Source organism: Scyliorhinus canicula, chromosome 3 (genome assembly GCF_902713615.1).
Source record: "Scyliorhinus canicula chromosome 3, sScyCan1.1, whole genome shotgun sequence".
NCBI lineage: Eukaryota > Metazoa > Chordata > Chondrichthyes > Carcharhiniformes > Scyliorhinidae > Scyliorhinus > Scyliorhinus canicula.
In genome coordinates this window covers 196,444,442-196,459,738 of record NC_052148.1, presented here as the reverse complement: position 1 = coordinate 196,459,738, position 15,297 = coordinate 196,444,442, and the positions used below count along the sequence as shown (strand labels likewise).

The 15,297-nt window shown below is 43.5% G+C and overlaps 2 protein-coding genes across 4 annotated transcripts in view; one reads left to right on the top strand and one right to left on the bottom strand.

Moving 5' to 3' along the window:
- Positions 1–13,111, top strand: part of nr3c2 (nuclear receptor subfamily 3, group C, member 2) — a 536,228-nt gene extending 523,117 nt beyond the window's left edge. For all 3 annotated transcript variants that reach the window (XM_038791961.1, XM_038791962.1, XM_038791963.1), the window contains exons 8-9: positions 1,603–1,760; positions 10,720–13,111. In XM_038791961.1, the coding sequence (XP_038647889.1) occupies positions 1,603–1,760; positions 10,720–10,875 (314 nt within the window). In that variant the 3' untranslated portion in view covers positions 10,876–13,111. The remainder of the gene's footprint in view (positions 1–1,602; positions 1,761–10,719) is intronic.
- On the bottom strand, positions 9,038–9,404 carry dazap2 (DAZ associated protein 2). The gene has a single exon (XM_038791967.1). It carries the CDS (start codon positions 9,356–9,358, stop codon positions 9,038–9,040), a length of 321 nt encoding a protein of 106 aa, XP_038647895.1. The 5' UTR covers positions 9,359–9,404.
- Positions 13,112–15,297: the final 2,186 nt, after the last annotated feature.

Genomic DNA, 15,297 nt, shown 5'->3' with positions numbered 1-15,297 from the left:
ACCAGTTGGGGTACATTGTTTGCCTCAATGCCTCTGATTCGTTGAGAGAAATAATCCTGCTCCTGACCATTATCCAGTGAACCTTTCCAGAAGGTAAAGCCATCTAAGGAAGACAGGATTGGGATCAGCTATGGCGATCTCTGTGGTGGAATAGTATCAGCTACCTGACTTAAAGAATGGCTAAAGGCATGAGATTCGGGCAGGTCCCATAATTAGTGGACCAATATCCCAGCAAGAGAAAAAGAAAAGGGAAAAAATTGGACCAAAAAATAAAATGAGCTGAAGGAAACTTCAAAGTAAAACAAGTTTCTACCCAAGCCACTGAATAATGCTTTCAGCCACAACTTCAATATTTTGGTTTAGTGTCGTTGATAAGCTTCTATATATATATATATTTATATATATATACACACACACACACATATTATGTATCTAGAATCCGGTCCAGGTGAGAAAATGAAATATTCAACTTGGCCTGATAGGACGTGGAAACTCACCTGTAGTTTCTGCTGATGGGACAGAGATGCATCTCCCATCTCTATGTGGAACAGAAGCAATCCTGGGTTCTCGTCATGGGATAGGGACCAATTCCTGGTCTCTCCCGGTGGTAAGGGGACCCATTGCCAGCTTCTCCCAGAGGGATGGGATTTTTCGATTCCTGACCCCCAACTTGGGCTGTGGCTCCTCCAGCTGGACCCAGGCTTGTGACTTTCTCAGTATCCTGCCTACTGATAACTGGTAAAGATGCCAGGAATTTTGACTGGGTAGGACCCCAGGCTTCAGGCCTGACACTCTGTCTTCACTTTCTCTGTGTCTGTGTGGCCGTCAGCCAACAGCATGTTGCTCTGGCTGAGTAGAGTTTGTGCCCCAATAACCTCTCCGCCATTTCCTGCTCTCCACCGCTGGGTAAATACAGCAGGTTGTCATGTCCAAAAGGGGGACAGCCGAAGTCAGTCCACTCACAGTTTAATCTAAAAATTACAGGTCCGGAATGAACACTTCCTTATTGCAAGTCTTCTTTTGAGAAAACTATCTTTGTTTAATTTGTTTTCATTTAGCATGCTGTTTTTCAGGAACATATTATGCGCTCTTCATTAGGGATAGCTGGATCCCTGATCTCTCCACTTCACAAAGCTTTCAACCTTTTCTAGAATGAACATGAGCATTTCTTCCAGTGTAGGGCTCATGTCACTTATCCATGAAGCCTTACTGTCCGAGATAATAAATCAAAATTCTGGAAAATATCCCAGGGTTGGCACTTCCAGATCCTTTAAAATAGAGGCAAGTTTGGAAAATTGCTTTGGATGTTTGTGAGAATATTAGAAAATTCTTCAAAGGTCTGTCTAATGTTTGGCTGTTACACAGATTTATCTAAATAAACATCATCTGGAAAATTGCCCACTGATCAATGACAGGGAGAGAGAGCGCTCGAGCTTATTCCAATGCAGGCTCAGGGCGTTAAAGTTTAATCAATGTCATTTTGTTTTTTTGTTCTAAAGGCAGCATTGTAATGGGATGTGTTAGGACTTCAGTAAATTTTAAGCTTGATAAAAAGTCTGAATCCTAATTAGCAGAAACTGCATTTTATTCTTTATTACACAGTTCCAAAAGATGGCCTGAAAAGTCAAGCGTCGTTTGATGAGATGAGGACAAGCTATATCAAGGAGTTGAGGAGAGTTATAGCAAGAAATGAAAATAACTCTGGACAAAACTGGCAACGGTTTTATCAGTTGACCAAAATCCTTGACTGTATGCATGAGGTAGGTTTAAGAAAACAATATTCCAGGATTGTACAATTTCCCAGTTTTCCTATTCTGATTATAAAAGCACTTTGTGTCTTTTCTTTTGCATTTTACCCAGATAAAGCAAAATGTTTGTTTTTAAATTTAAAGTAACCAATTCATTTTTTTTTTTCAATTAAGGGGCAATTTTGCATGGCCACTCCACCTACCCTGCACATCTTTGGGTTGTGGAGGCGAGATCCATCCAGAGTAAAATGTTATTCCTGACCCTTGAGCCAGATTTTGTTTTTGCAGCAAATGCAAGACTGATGTAAGAAAAACGTTCACTGAGATGTAAACTCAGATCTTCCAGGCCCGAGGTGCTCAAATTAAATTAGTTTTAAACTTCTCTTGGTGGCTAAATAATTGAGTGACAATTCCTTGAAACATAAAGGGGCTGGATTCTCCATTTGGGAGACCTCTATTTTCTTGCCGGAGCTGAATTGGACTAGTCTTTCGAACCCCTTGCGGTCGTAAAGCAGGATGCATTTCAGTGTTCCAAGGCATACAAATTTATGCATGGCATGGAATACGAGGGATTCTCCGGCCGCCACCTTGAGCAGGCGATACAATAGCGGAGATCCGCGGCTGGTAGCCCCCCCCCCCACGCACTGCAAATCGGCCCTCCCCCACCCCCCCCACATTGGAAATTCATCCCAAACAACCCCCCCCCACAATACAGATTGGCCTGGCCACCCCCCCACAGCCCCCTCCACAAACACATGGTAGGCCCTGACCCCCAGATTGCCTGGGTGCCCCACCCCCAAGCATACGGGTGACCCGGCGCCCCCCCCCCCACCGACACCCCTGCGATAGAGAACCCCCCCCCCCCCACATAAACCCCTGTAATAGGGAGACCCCCACAGGGACACCCTGACTAAAAGGGCTCCTCACAGGGCCCCCTGACTAGCAGGACCACCACAGCGACCCCCTGACTAAAGGGACCCCCACAGTGACCCCCCGACTAAGGAAACCTCCTCCCTCCCCCCCCCCCCCAAAAAAGAGACCTTTGTCTAGAAGCTAGAGAGCAGTCCAAGCAGGGGCTGTGGAAAGCATTGCAGCGGTAATACTTACCTTGCGATACAATAGTGGAGTTCTGCGGCCCGGGACTCTGTCATATTCCACACCAATCATGAATTTGAGTCCATTGCTCAATGGTTCCCATGGATCCATTACCTGCAGTTCATTCATGGCTTTCGAGTAGTTTGTGATTGACAGCTTGTAAAAAACGTCTGCAGCTTTGATTCACTCATATCCCTTCACCCTTCAATAGCCTAGGTGGTGTAAACATTGCCCACATCAGAGATGAGAGTGCAGTGAAATCAAACGCTTGAAGTCATTATGACCCATTTGCATTTATTTCCATGCTCCCGCTGGCGTGCAGCGGTGAACTCCTTCACATCACTATTGAGGAGTCAGAGCATGGCGTGCGGGTCGGCATCCTGCGTCGATCCCGATTTTGCCCCAATGCCCGATTCTCCGTCCCATCAGGGAACGCATTCTGGGCATGCCGGGAGAGAGAATCCAGCCAAGTAGTGTCAATTTACAAAATAACATTAGTGAAAGGATCCCTGCTCACAACTAGTGGCAAAATTAGTTAGAATAAAATGGATGAAAATCATAAAGCAGCAATTGACTTTTGTGGATCCTGATCCTGCGATATGGATTTTGATTGCGAGAGGTAGTATCGATATCGATAATTCTACTAAAAGGCATATTGATAATCACTGGCACATGAAAGCTTATGCTCGGCTTTCTTGTATGCCGTGGATTGTATGATCACCTGGCTTTATCCTTGACAGTTGACATAATATATCCTCTAGTTTGGCTACCCGCCTCCTGCACAGGAGAGGTAGAAGACAAACACAGTGGGCGAGATCTTCTGGCTGTTCCGTCGACGGCATACCCGGGCCGCAGGCTCCCAGCAGCATGGGCTGGTTTCAGTGGGAAATCCCAATGACAGCGGCACAGGAGATACCACCGCCAGCAAATGGCGGGTCCCCTCCTGCTGCATAGAAACAACCTGTGCAGAAGCCTGAGAATCTTGGGCAGTGGTTTTTGTGGCAATAGGAAAGGCAGTGGAAATTTGTTCCTTCATTGATTCTGAAGCTTCAAGGCATTTTTAGTATTTGTCCCAAGATCTCTGCTGAAAGAAATGAGCAAGTTCAGTGCAACTTCCAGCACCAGCAACGCGCACACAATTGGCATTTCCTTCTGTCTTTTCACAGCTTCAGGATGTGCAAAACAAACATACATTATGAAGCAATTTGAGACCATTGGGGGATTTTGCAATCCCGTATTCAGGGGAGGGAACAGTAGCAAGGCAGTCCCAGGGAGTCCCAAAATGGGCTTCTACAACAGGGGCCTAGATCGCTTGTCCCCACCTCCCACCAATGATGTAACTTTGAAAGTTGGGATCACCATTTGAATAGTTTTAAATACAACTGTCAGGCCTTTATGCCCGTTAGTCTCTCCGCGCCCCCTCCCCATTGGAATGTCCATTCTCAATAGTATAAGGGCACACCAGTGTTGATCGCGACAGGTCCCCCACGATGTAAACTTGGCAAGTAGAACCTGCCGGAGGCGCACAGGTGAGCACAGCCCCCGCGGGCGGGGGTTCCATGGGGGAAGTGTCGGGGATAGGTCTGTGCGGGGGGGGTAGTTCTGTTGGGGGCGGTACGTTGGGGAGTTCCATGAGGGGTGTGGGGTTATTCTTATATTTTTCTAAATCAGGGCAGCCTTTGTAAACAGCACCCTGATCTTTTGAATCTTTACTTTCTTTAAAGCATTTTATTTTCAGGTGGAAGACCTGACCTTCAGGTGAACGTGGCAGGGTAGCTCCTCTTTGGAGATGATTCTATTGTGCGATGCCCCCTCCACCAGCCGCAGCACAATGCCGAGCTACATTCACACAGCTTCTAGATATCATGAAGAATTGAATTGTGTAGAATCAGTTTTTACAACAACAACAATCACTGAGGAAAATGTACTGGGGAAAGTAATGGGGCTAAAGGCCGATTAGTTCCCTGGACCTGATGGTTTACATCCCAGACTATTAAAGGAAGTAGCTACAGAGATTCTGGATGCACTGGTAGTATTCATCCAAGAACCCTTAAATTCTGGAAAAGTCGAAGATGATTGGAAGAATGTCAAATGTAGCACCTTTATTCAAAAAGGAGGGAGATAAAAAACTAGTAACTATCGGCTAGTACGAACTTCCAAACACTTGTACTAACTTAGAAACAGCCAGTAGAAATCAATCAGCAACTGACCTGAAAGTAGATGATGATCTCTTTAAATTTTGTTAGCAGGGATTCCTTTTTCCACTAGGCATGATTAACACTGTGAAGTTAAGAGAGGGCATTATTTGCAGCATTCAGGGGGCGGCTTTTCGCGCAGTGGTTAGCACTGGGTCTGCGGCACTGAGGACCCGGTTTTGAATCCCGGCCCTGGGTCACAGTTCGTGTGGGGTTTGCACATTCTCCCCATGTCTGCGTTGATTTCACCCCCACAACCCAAAGATGTGCAGGTTAGGTGGATTGGCCATGCTAAATTGCCCCTAAAATTGAAAAAAATAATAATTGGGTAATTAAATTTTTTTTAAAAATTTTAAATAAAAAATTATTTGCAGCATTCAGGTCAAAAATGGCACCACTTGGGTAAAATCAACATTGGAGGCTGACTGGCATCTTGACCTGACACTGCATGTATCTGGTGAAGGTTCCTTGTGTCCACATTAACACTACTACCAAAATGTGTTTGGGGTGACCAGCATCAGAAGTATGTGGATCCCTCTTCAAAATAATCAAAATGGCACCTTTAGGGCCAAATATGTCAGTGCTATATAATCAAATTTTGAAGCCTTTATTGCTTAAATTTATAGAACCTAATTTATACGAAACCACCACAATTTTATCAAATCCATTTGGATATTAATATTGCACAATGTGATTTCAACTCAAAAATAGTACAAATTAGTTGTGTCAGTTGGTTCTGTGATATAATTATAAACTCCCACTGACAGTCACATCAAGCAGCCTCTGCCATGTGAGCTTCTGTAAACTAATAGTCGACAATAATGTGTGATATGGCTGCCAAAATGAAGTGCGATAGCTTTTGATTTTTGTCGCATTTTTTCCTTATGAAATCAGTTTAACACCTGGAAATAGCTTTTTATACAAGGTATAAACATGGTGGGATATGGAGTGCTATTGGTTCTCTCGTCAAGTCTTTAAATAGGCAGAGCTAATAGCTACATTTCTGGCTAAGGAGCAAAAATGCTCCCATTTTCAAAATTCTAATTAAACATTTCCTCAATTAAAAATATTAGATGGTATTTAGTCTGTACACAGAATGTGAATAAACACACTTTTGTAATAATAACCATATTAAAGCCCAACCAATGATTGCTTGAAACTGAGATAGAAAAGTTGTTTTCTATCTGACAAAATCGAAAGTGATGCTACAGCTGGAATCAACTGCTGATAGCAGACTGTCACCGCACTGCTCCCTACTGGACAATTAACAATACAGCATGGGGCAAGAGAGGATCTCTTCCCAAGCAAGTTAGAAAATCTTGTAATAGTTTTCTGCAGGTTTTAGTCATATACCTTACAGATGCAATTTGTAAGTCGGGGAAAGAATTAGAAGGTTTGCCAAATTTCACTGTCCTGGCTGTTTGTCAACTGGTCCTGTTGATGGGTCCAGGGATGCCACAAGAGCCTTCCTGAGGTAACTCATGGTTCTTTTGCCAGAGGCACTAGCTGAAACCCAGTGAAAATTCAGGGCTGTAATATTTTTAAAATCATGGCCATGATTCAGCAGCCCCGTTGTGCCCGCCACACAACCAGGCTCATTGGGCGAATCCCGGGAGAGCCCCAATCGGGCTCTGCGCTGGGCCGATTGCGAGTCACCCGACCCATTAGGCTCATTTAAATAAATGTGTGGAGAGAGAAACTGAGTTAATGCTTCAAGTCCATATAACTTCTACAGAAATTAAAAGGGATGGAAATGTAAGGCACGATTTAATGGCCCTGTTGCATCCAACTGGGGTCGCACGAGGCCGTTGAATCGCGCAATAGGCCTCTCACAAGATTTGCGTCGCTCGAGGTGTCTTGCAAGATCCAACCGAACTGCGAGAGACGTCGCGATCTGGAACTCACCCGTGCTGGGCGAGCCATTCGGCTCATATAAAAATGCGGTCGTGCGATTTTCCCAGGCCTCAGGATTCACCGGCCACATCTGGGGACCCGTCATTATGGCACATGGGGGGTCTTCCAGGCCATTGGAGACCCTCGGCTGGTCAGGGACAGGGCAGGGTGGCACCCTGATACTCCCATTGGCACCTAGGCACCAACGGATTGTCAGCCTGGCACCTTGGCACTGACACCCGAGTACTCTGCTAGGGTGCATGTGTGTCACTGCCAGGCTGGCAGGGGTCCTACTATAGTGCCAGGCTGGCAGTGCCAAGGTGCCTAAGTGCCAGTTTCACCATGCCGCGATTGAGACCTGGGGATGCCTTGCCTACAAGAGATGGGCGTGGGGAGGGGGGGGGGGTCGAAGACCCTGGCAGAAGTAAGTTAGGTGAAGTGGGGGGGGGGGGGGGGTGGTTCAGACGCCACGGTGGGGGCTGAATGGGGTTCGAAAGGTTTAAAAATGGCACCCCAATCCGCGAGTAATCTTCCTGCACTGACAAGGAAATGACTAAAGTGCAGCCTTTTTTTTGTTAAAGTTGTGCATTTTTAATGAATGTTTCAAATACAGCCTACATTGTGGGTACCGATGATCTAATCTTTCAGAATCACATTTCTCTAACTCAGGAAATTTGCCATTTGCAAGTCCAAAGTTGGATACGATCAGCCTTTTTGTAAACCAGGGTTAGGAGTGGGTGACAATGTTGCCAAAAAAAAATCTAACCTTAATTTCCCAGGATACATGAAGCGTCAAATGAATGCAAGGTGGATTGTAACATCACCCAACAAATAATGTCCCAATTATCGATCTTATGGTCCGTTTGCCAAGGTCACCTTTTCCCATCTACAAATTGGCCGCTAAACATTCAGAATTAAACAGAATTTTCATTTTGACTCGAAGATCGCAAACACAAATCAGCAATTCATTCCAGGAATTAGGAAATAATTGACCACCACTGTCCTCCTCAAGTTAGAAGCAGAAATTAATATTTCCAGACGGAATCAAGAGCTAGGCAAAGAATTATCCTCAGTGTGAAATTAGCCACTTTAGGTATTTTAGCTTCCAGCCAATGGCCATGAACAAATCAGTGGTTTAGAAATATAGATATTTTTTTTTTAAACGGTCGTGGTGCTGTGGACAGATCAGGAGCAAAAAGGATCATCAGAAAACAACCACATTGGAAACGGAACAAATTCCTCTCCTTACAAGAGGACAAGCGCAAAGGACAGTTCACGGTTTCAGTTTTATAAAAGCAAGTGAAAAATTGACTCCGAATTGACATAATTAACACTTTGAGGACTGTATTAGTGTCCACCAAATTTTTAACAAAAAGGAAAAACATGGATTTGTATATTTCCCATATTAAACAGCAATATGGATAAAATTCACTTGTCCAGAGGTTATGTGGCAGACATACATGCCACATAACATACATTCTATGGAGAGGCCAAATCAGTCATTAAAAGTCAGAGACACAGCAACAGCCTGTGATCTGAAGGTGTTAATTGGTTATTGGTGAAAGAAAAAGAGACATTCTCCCAAAGCCTCCCTCCCCGCACCCATCAGGACAGCCACGCAAGACAAACCAACAGTAAAGAGAATCAACAATTAATCATGCATGACAAGAAAGCGCCGACCGGTCCGCAAGTGGACTCCGGCAATACCCTCACCATGCAGAGTCGACCTGCCTGGTCCGAGCCAGAAAGAAAAGCCTGGCAGCCAACTTCTCTTTGCTGCACCCCCGCCCCCCGCCCCCCGGTGGCAACGCCTCTACCAGAGTCGGAGAAGGCAGCAGAGAACAGCCAACCGCCAAGCCCCTGCCCCAAATTCAAACCAGGCAGGCCAACCCCGACTGGATGTGTTAGAACCCGCAAGTATCTTATGGGCTGGGAACAATTAATTTCCCCGTGGACCTTACAGAATATGAGCTTCCCCATTAAGGGGGCGGGGACCTCTAAACAATGTCTAGTTGTCTGGTATATAAAGCTGGCCAGTTTGGCACCAGAAAGGCAGACCCAGTTTGGATCTACCGTGTGATCTGTATTATAGTTATTGCAAATAAACTAAATCACAGTTGAAGATGGAGAGAAGACAGGTGGCACTGCATAGTACCACATGGGCATGGCTGCCCCAGTTGGACCCCCTTGCATTTGGGTTGTGACTGGCACATAGAAAGCACCTGAATAGCCAGCACCCATGTTAAGTGGAGCCTGGACATATCTTGGCTGTTGCTGAAGTTGGGATGGCTCAGAATAAGACGGAGGAGCCTCTGTGTAAGGTGGTGCTGGAGGAACCTGGACAGTGGGCAAATAGGTTGGTGGAGCCATAGTTGGTGGCTGCACAGGGTAACCTTGCTGCTGAGAATATGCTCCTTTCTTACTCATGTTGCTGCTGTTTGCAAGCTGCCACTGATCTGGATCCTCAGCCCCACTTCCTCGACTAAAGTGCAGCCTTGAAAGAAATGGCAAAATGCCATTGAACAGGAGTGCCAAGAAATACTCCGCTAAATGTGCCCGAAACCGGAGAATGAATATTTTCCGTTGAAGCGCGCCCATAATTAATTATGTAGTTGGAGAGAGATGGAGGAGGTGTGACAGAATAGAAGGTCAGGAATAAGTTGGTTGTGGCATTGAGTTTCATAGAGCAGCAGAATGAATGTAATTGACATAGGAACCTCAATCAAATGCTGAAATGTATGTGAATGGCCGTGAAAAAACTGCCAGATGAGGAGTTTCTGTTTTTCTCCGATTCCAGGGCCTCCTCAGACAAGTGATGCTGGCTGTGTGATGTTTCCTGCTCTATTGTTACACCCTTCCCCTGACAGTAACCTTCATCGTATGCTTTCTGAGCATTGACTTTTCAGTACAATTTAATTAGGAGTTAATAGCCTTCCAGTCTAACTCTTTTATATTTGTTTGATAAAAGTAATACATCTTGCAGATTCTGAGTGGCACATAGATTATGAATGGTACATATGTGCGCTCCACCAATGGACAAGCCAGCTTGACATGAGGAAGTTGCACAAACGTACAGGAAAAGTAATTCAAATGACATGGAAACTATTTCCAGATGCAGAGTAAAAAAAGGATATTTAAATAACAATGAACATTAGTTGGAGCTGTGGTATAATCTTACTGAATTACATGATTTTCACTGCATTGGGCTTATTGGTGTAACAGAGGCTGGCAGCCATTTAAGGGTGGTAATAATTTTAAGTTTATACCGATTTATTTACCGAGTTGCTGAGCTCTGTTATTTGCCCAGAGCTTCCCCTCAGGGAGCAAGTTTACCATTCAACACCTCATCAGTGCATTTCTAAGTCCCAACATTCTCCGAGCTGGGGAGTAGGACCAATTCAGTAGCTCTTTTAAAGAGCCAACAGCTCTGAAGCTGCACGATCTCCTATACTGCCCCATCCTATTAAAATTTAAAGAGCAGCAATCAGCCAACATTGAAGTGGTGGCACCGTTGACCAGAGCGGCAGTTCCAAGGCTGCATGTACTGTTTTTTTGTATTTGCATTAGTGCAAACCACTTAATTGCAGAGCTATGTATCACACTGCAGTAATAAAATAATGTAGGAGTTAAGAAGCACAATGATGTACAGACGCTGAATGTTCAGCGGTGGTATCTTCACCTGCTTTCCTTGATTGAACTCAACTAACAAAGCTGAGAAAATCAGCTCATTTTTAAAAATTATGATGGAAATGTTTCTATTTATAACCTTGCACATTTTTCCCTTACAGCTGGTCAGTGGGCTTCTGCAATTCTGTTTCTACACATTTGTGGAATCTAAGGCACTGAAAATTGAATTCCCAGATATGCTGGTGGAAATCATCAATGACCAGTTGCCGGAGGTCACAGCAGGAATGACCAAATCCCTTCTTTTTCACAAGAAGTGATCCTTTTAAAGATGAACTTTGCCTTAAATTTTCCTCCTTATGTTTTGCTGGCTTTAAAAATTATTTTAGCAGGCTTGGTGTCCTGTACGTCGCTACACACTAAAGAAACGCTTAATGAAGGTTTGGGACTGATATAACACGGAACTGTATCAATGAGATGAAAAGGGATATATTCAAAGGTTAAAAGGAAGCCGGGGAAAAGTATTTTTTGAAAGAAATATATTTTGGCAGGAAAAATTGTAATACAGTCTCTTTTTTAAAGGTAATTTTTTTGTAAAGTGACATGTTTCTGCATGCATAAAGATCTGACGTTTACAGTGTATTTAAGAAAGGGAAAGCGGTGCCTTTTTAGTATCATATCTAATTTAACCATTTTACAGCATTTGCTGTAAATAAACCACAGATATACTAGCTGAATTATATTCAATTTCTTCTATTTTGTAATTAATTTTCTGTTAATTAATTTTTCCCCTTTGCCCGTCACTATTGACTTTCGCTTTGTAACAATATCGCTTTTGCTGCACTGTTAAGAGGCTTTTCAAGTTCCATCTTTGTTGTTTTGTGCAGTAGCAATAGAGAACTAAAGTACTGGATAAAATGGCAAGAAGGTGCATATAGCTTACTTTTCTTACAACTTTCCAAACAAATAAGTCAAGTAGCAGGGTTGAACCATACCCTGAGAATCCTAGGTCCTTTCCAACCTTTTTAGAATTGTCTAATAATTTTCTGTGCTTTGCTATAAAGTTCTGTATATTATGCTGTTGGAGTCCTGATGTAGCACTTTTGGTAATCCATACACTGTACTTATCCAAATGATATGCAGAATTATAAAATAGTTCTAAATAAGTTGATTTATATTTCCATGGAAGCACTTAAGCATCTACATTTGTGTCAGCAAAGAATATTAAAAATATGATGATTAAATTACTAGTTCCACTTTTTAATGTCTTTTTCATTGTTAGCGAGTCAAAGGCTGTGATGATGGAATTATAATCCATGCAGTCACACAAAAAAAATAGGCATATCCAGTTTGCCAGCTGGAAAAATGGAACACAGGCTCCTCCTTGGCTATGAAAGCCTAAACTATTCTCAACCCTGGTCAATCAATTTTCATCAGAATACCATGAGCCAGGGATGTTCACAATTCCAATCTTGTGCTGTGCCACCTGGAAGGTTGGCACAGCAGGTTGTCTGACATCCCTCTCTACTGCAAAATGCTGAAAGTGTGCGACCCAAAACCCTTAACAACAGAGTAAAGAGATCTTCTCGAAATGTTCAACATAATGAAAGGGTTTGAGAGGATAATTATCAGTCAGTGTCAGTAAAAAGAGTGAATAAAGATACAAATAAGCTGACAATACCCAACTCAACCATCTCTTTCAGTCCACCGCTGCTTCTAACTTGACACTTTTTTTTTGTCTGACATCCAGTATTGAATGAGCAGAAATTTCTTGTAATTAAGTATTGGGAAGACCAAAACCATTGTATTGAGATCCCACTACAAACTCTTATTGGCCAGTGACTGTGGTGCTCTCCCAGGTCATTGTCTGAGACTGAACCAGACCACTCACAACTCGACTTCCCATTTGATCCTGTGCTGAGCTTCTGAACCCAAATCCATTGCATCACAAAGTCAGCCCACTTCTGCCTTTGGAATAACTCCAGCCTCTGTCCCTGTTAAATCAAGAGTCGACTACTCTAGTGTTCTACAGGCTGGTCTCAGACCTTGCACTCGATGTAAACTTGAGCTCATCCATAACTCTACTGCACTTATCCTAACTCACAGCAAGTCAAGTTCATCCATCATACATCACCCCCATGCTCACTGACCTATATTGGCTCTCAGTCTGGTAAAACTTCTCATTTAAAATTCTCCTTTTAAATTCTCTTCCTTGTTTGCAAATTCCTCCATGGCTTCCATCTCAGTCACCTTCTCCTACCATACAACTCGGAGTTCTCTGCATTTCCAGTTCTAACACCTTGCACATGACTGATTTTCATTGCCCAACATTGGTGGCTGTCCCTTCAGCTACCCAGACCCTAAGTTCTAAAATTCCATCTAAATCACTCTTTTCCTACTTTCAGACGTTCCTTAAAACTTATCCTCATTAACCAGGTTTTTTTTAACCTCTCCTAAAATGACATTATGTGGCTCGGTGTCAAATTTGTTTGATAATGATCCTGCAAAATGCACTGTGACATTTACTTTTACAATATTAAAGGCATCATATAAATACTAGTTGTCTTTTTGTTGTTGATTACCACCAGCAGCATGATGCAAGAGACACGAGAAATTTTTATTCAAAAGGTTAATAAAAATGAAACATTGGACAAGGGTGATATTATAACCGGTTCATGGGGATGTATAGTTTTGTTTTTGGAATGATATGAGGAGTCAAATGAAACGCCAGTGGGAATAAGCAATCCAGTCGTTGTGTAACAGTTATTAAAGACTTTATTAAATAAAAAAAAGAAATACATACAAACAGGACATACATACATACGCTAAGGCGATTACTAAACGTACACATAGTCAATGTAGAATGTACCCCTTGTTCCAAAATATATCTACAATCCCTGAACTCCTCAAGACTTCCCCTTTCCCCAAACAACATCGACATCAACTAGATCTATATGTCAAAAGCAGCTTATACCTACCATACGGTACAGGGATGATAATCACGCCTGGGAAACGGCTTGTCTTGATATTTAAACTGACGTTACAAAAGTTTTCTGCACTGCACTGGCTTTAAGACCTGGAGGCTGTTAGATGTAAAACTGGCCTCCAGGCTGTGGGGGGTGGGGGTTCGGTGTGGGTTCATGCTGCGTTCCAGCACCTTCCACATCTTAATTTACAGCAACAACTAAATGAAGTAAAATTAAAAGGAACAACCGTGAGAAGATAAAGTGGAGCAGCAAGTGAAGCTAAATGGATCATTTGAGACGTAAAAATAAAAGGGGGAAAGAAAAGAAGTGAAATCCTGGAAGCCAAGAAGCACCCTTTTCATACATGATGTGGAGATGCCGGTGTTCGTTTGGGGTGAGCACAGTAAAAAGTCTTACAACACCAGGTTAAAGTCCAACAGGTTTGTTTCAAACATGAGCTTTCGGAGCACTGCTCCTTCCTCAGGTGAATGGAGAGGTATGATCCAGAAACATTTATATAGACAAAGTCAGAGATGCCAGACAATGCTTGGAATGCGAGCATTTGTGGGTAATCACGTCATTACAGATCCAGAGATAGGGGGTAACCCCAGGTTAAAGAGGTGTGAATTGTCTCAAGCCAGGACAGTTGGTAGGATTTTGCAAGTCCAGACCAGATGGGGGGTGTGAATGTAATGCGACATGAATCCAAGATCCCGGTTGAGGCCGCACTCATGCGTGCGGAACTTAGCTCTAAGTTTTTGCTCGGCAATAAGGGTGAAACACATTACCCGAAACACTGTGTGCAGGAGGGTTTTCTGACACAGTATGTAGACAGGCCAACAAGGGGCGATGCCACATTGGATTTGGTACTGGGTAATGAACCCGGCCAGGTGTTAGATTTAGATGTAGGTGAGCACTTTGGTGATAGTGATCACAATTCGGTTATGTTTACTTTAGCGATGGGCAGGGATAGGTATATACCGCAAGGCAAGAATTATAGCTGGGGGAAAGGCAATTATGATGCTATTCGGCAAGATTTAGGATGTATAGGATGGGGAAGGAAACTGCAGGGGATGGGTACAATCGAAATGTGGAGCTTTTTCAAGGAACAGCTACTGCGTGTCCTTGATAAGTATGTACCTGTCAGGCAGGGAGGAAGTTGTCGAGCAAGGGAACCGTGGTTTACTAAGGAAGTTGAAGCACTTGTCAAGAGGAAGAAGGCAGCTTATGTTAGGATGAGACATGAAGGCTCAGTTAGGGCACTTGAGAGTTACAAGTTAGCCAGGAAGGACCTAAAGGGAGAGTTAAGAGCGAGGAGAGGACACGAAAAGTCGTTGGCGGATAGGATCAAGGAAAACCCTAAGGCTTTCTATAGGTATATCAGGAACAAAAGAATGACTAGAGTAAGATTAGGGCCAATCAAGGATAGTAGTGGAAAGTTGTGTGTGGAATCAGAGGAGATAGAGGAAGCATTAAATGGATATTTTTCATCAGTGTTTACACTGGAGAAAGACAATGTTGTCGAGGAGAATACTCAGGTACAGTCGACCAGGCTAGATGGGATTGAGGTTCACAAGGAGGAGGTGTTAGCAATTTTGGAAAGTGTAAAAATAGATAAGTCCCCTGGGCCAGATGGGATTTATCCTAGGATTCTCTGGGAAGCCAGGGAGGAGATTGCAGAGCCTTTGTCCTTGATCTTTATGTCGTCTTTGTCGACAGGAATAGTGCCGGAAGACTGGAGGATAGCAAATGTTGTCCCCTTGTTCAAGAAGGGGA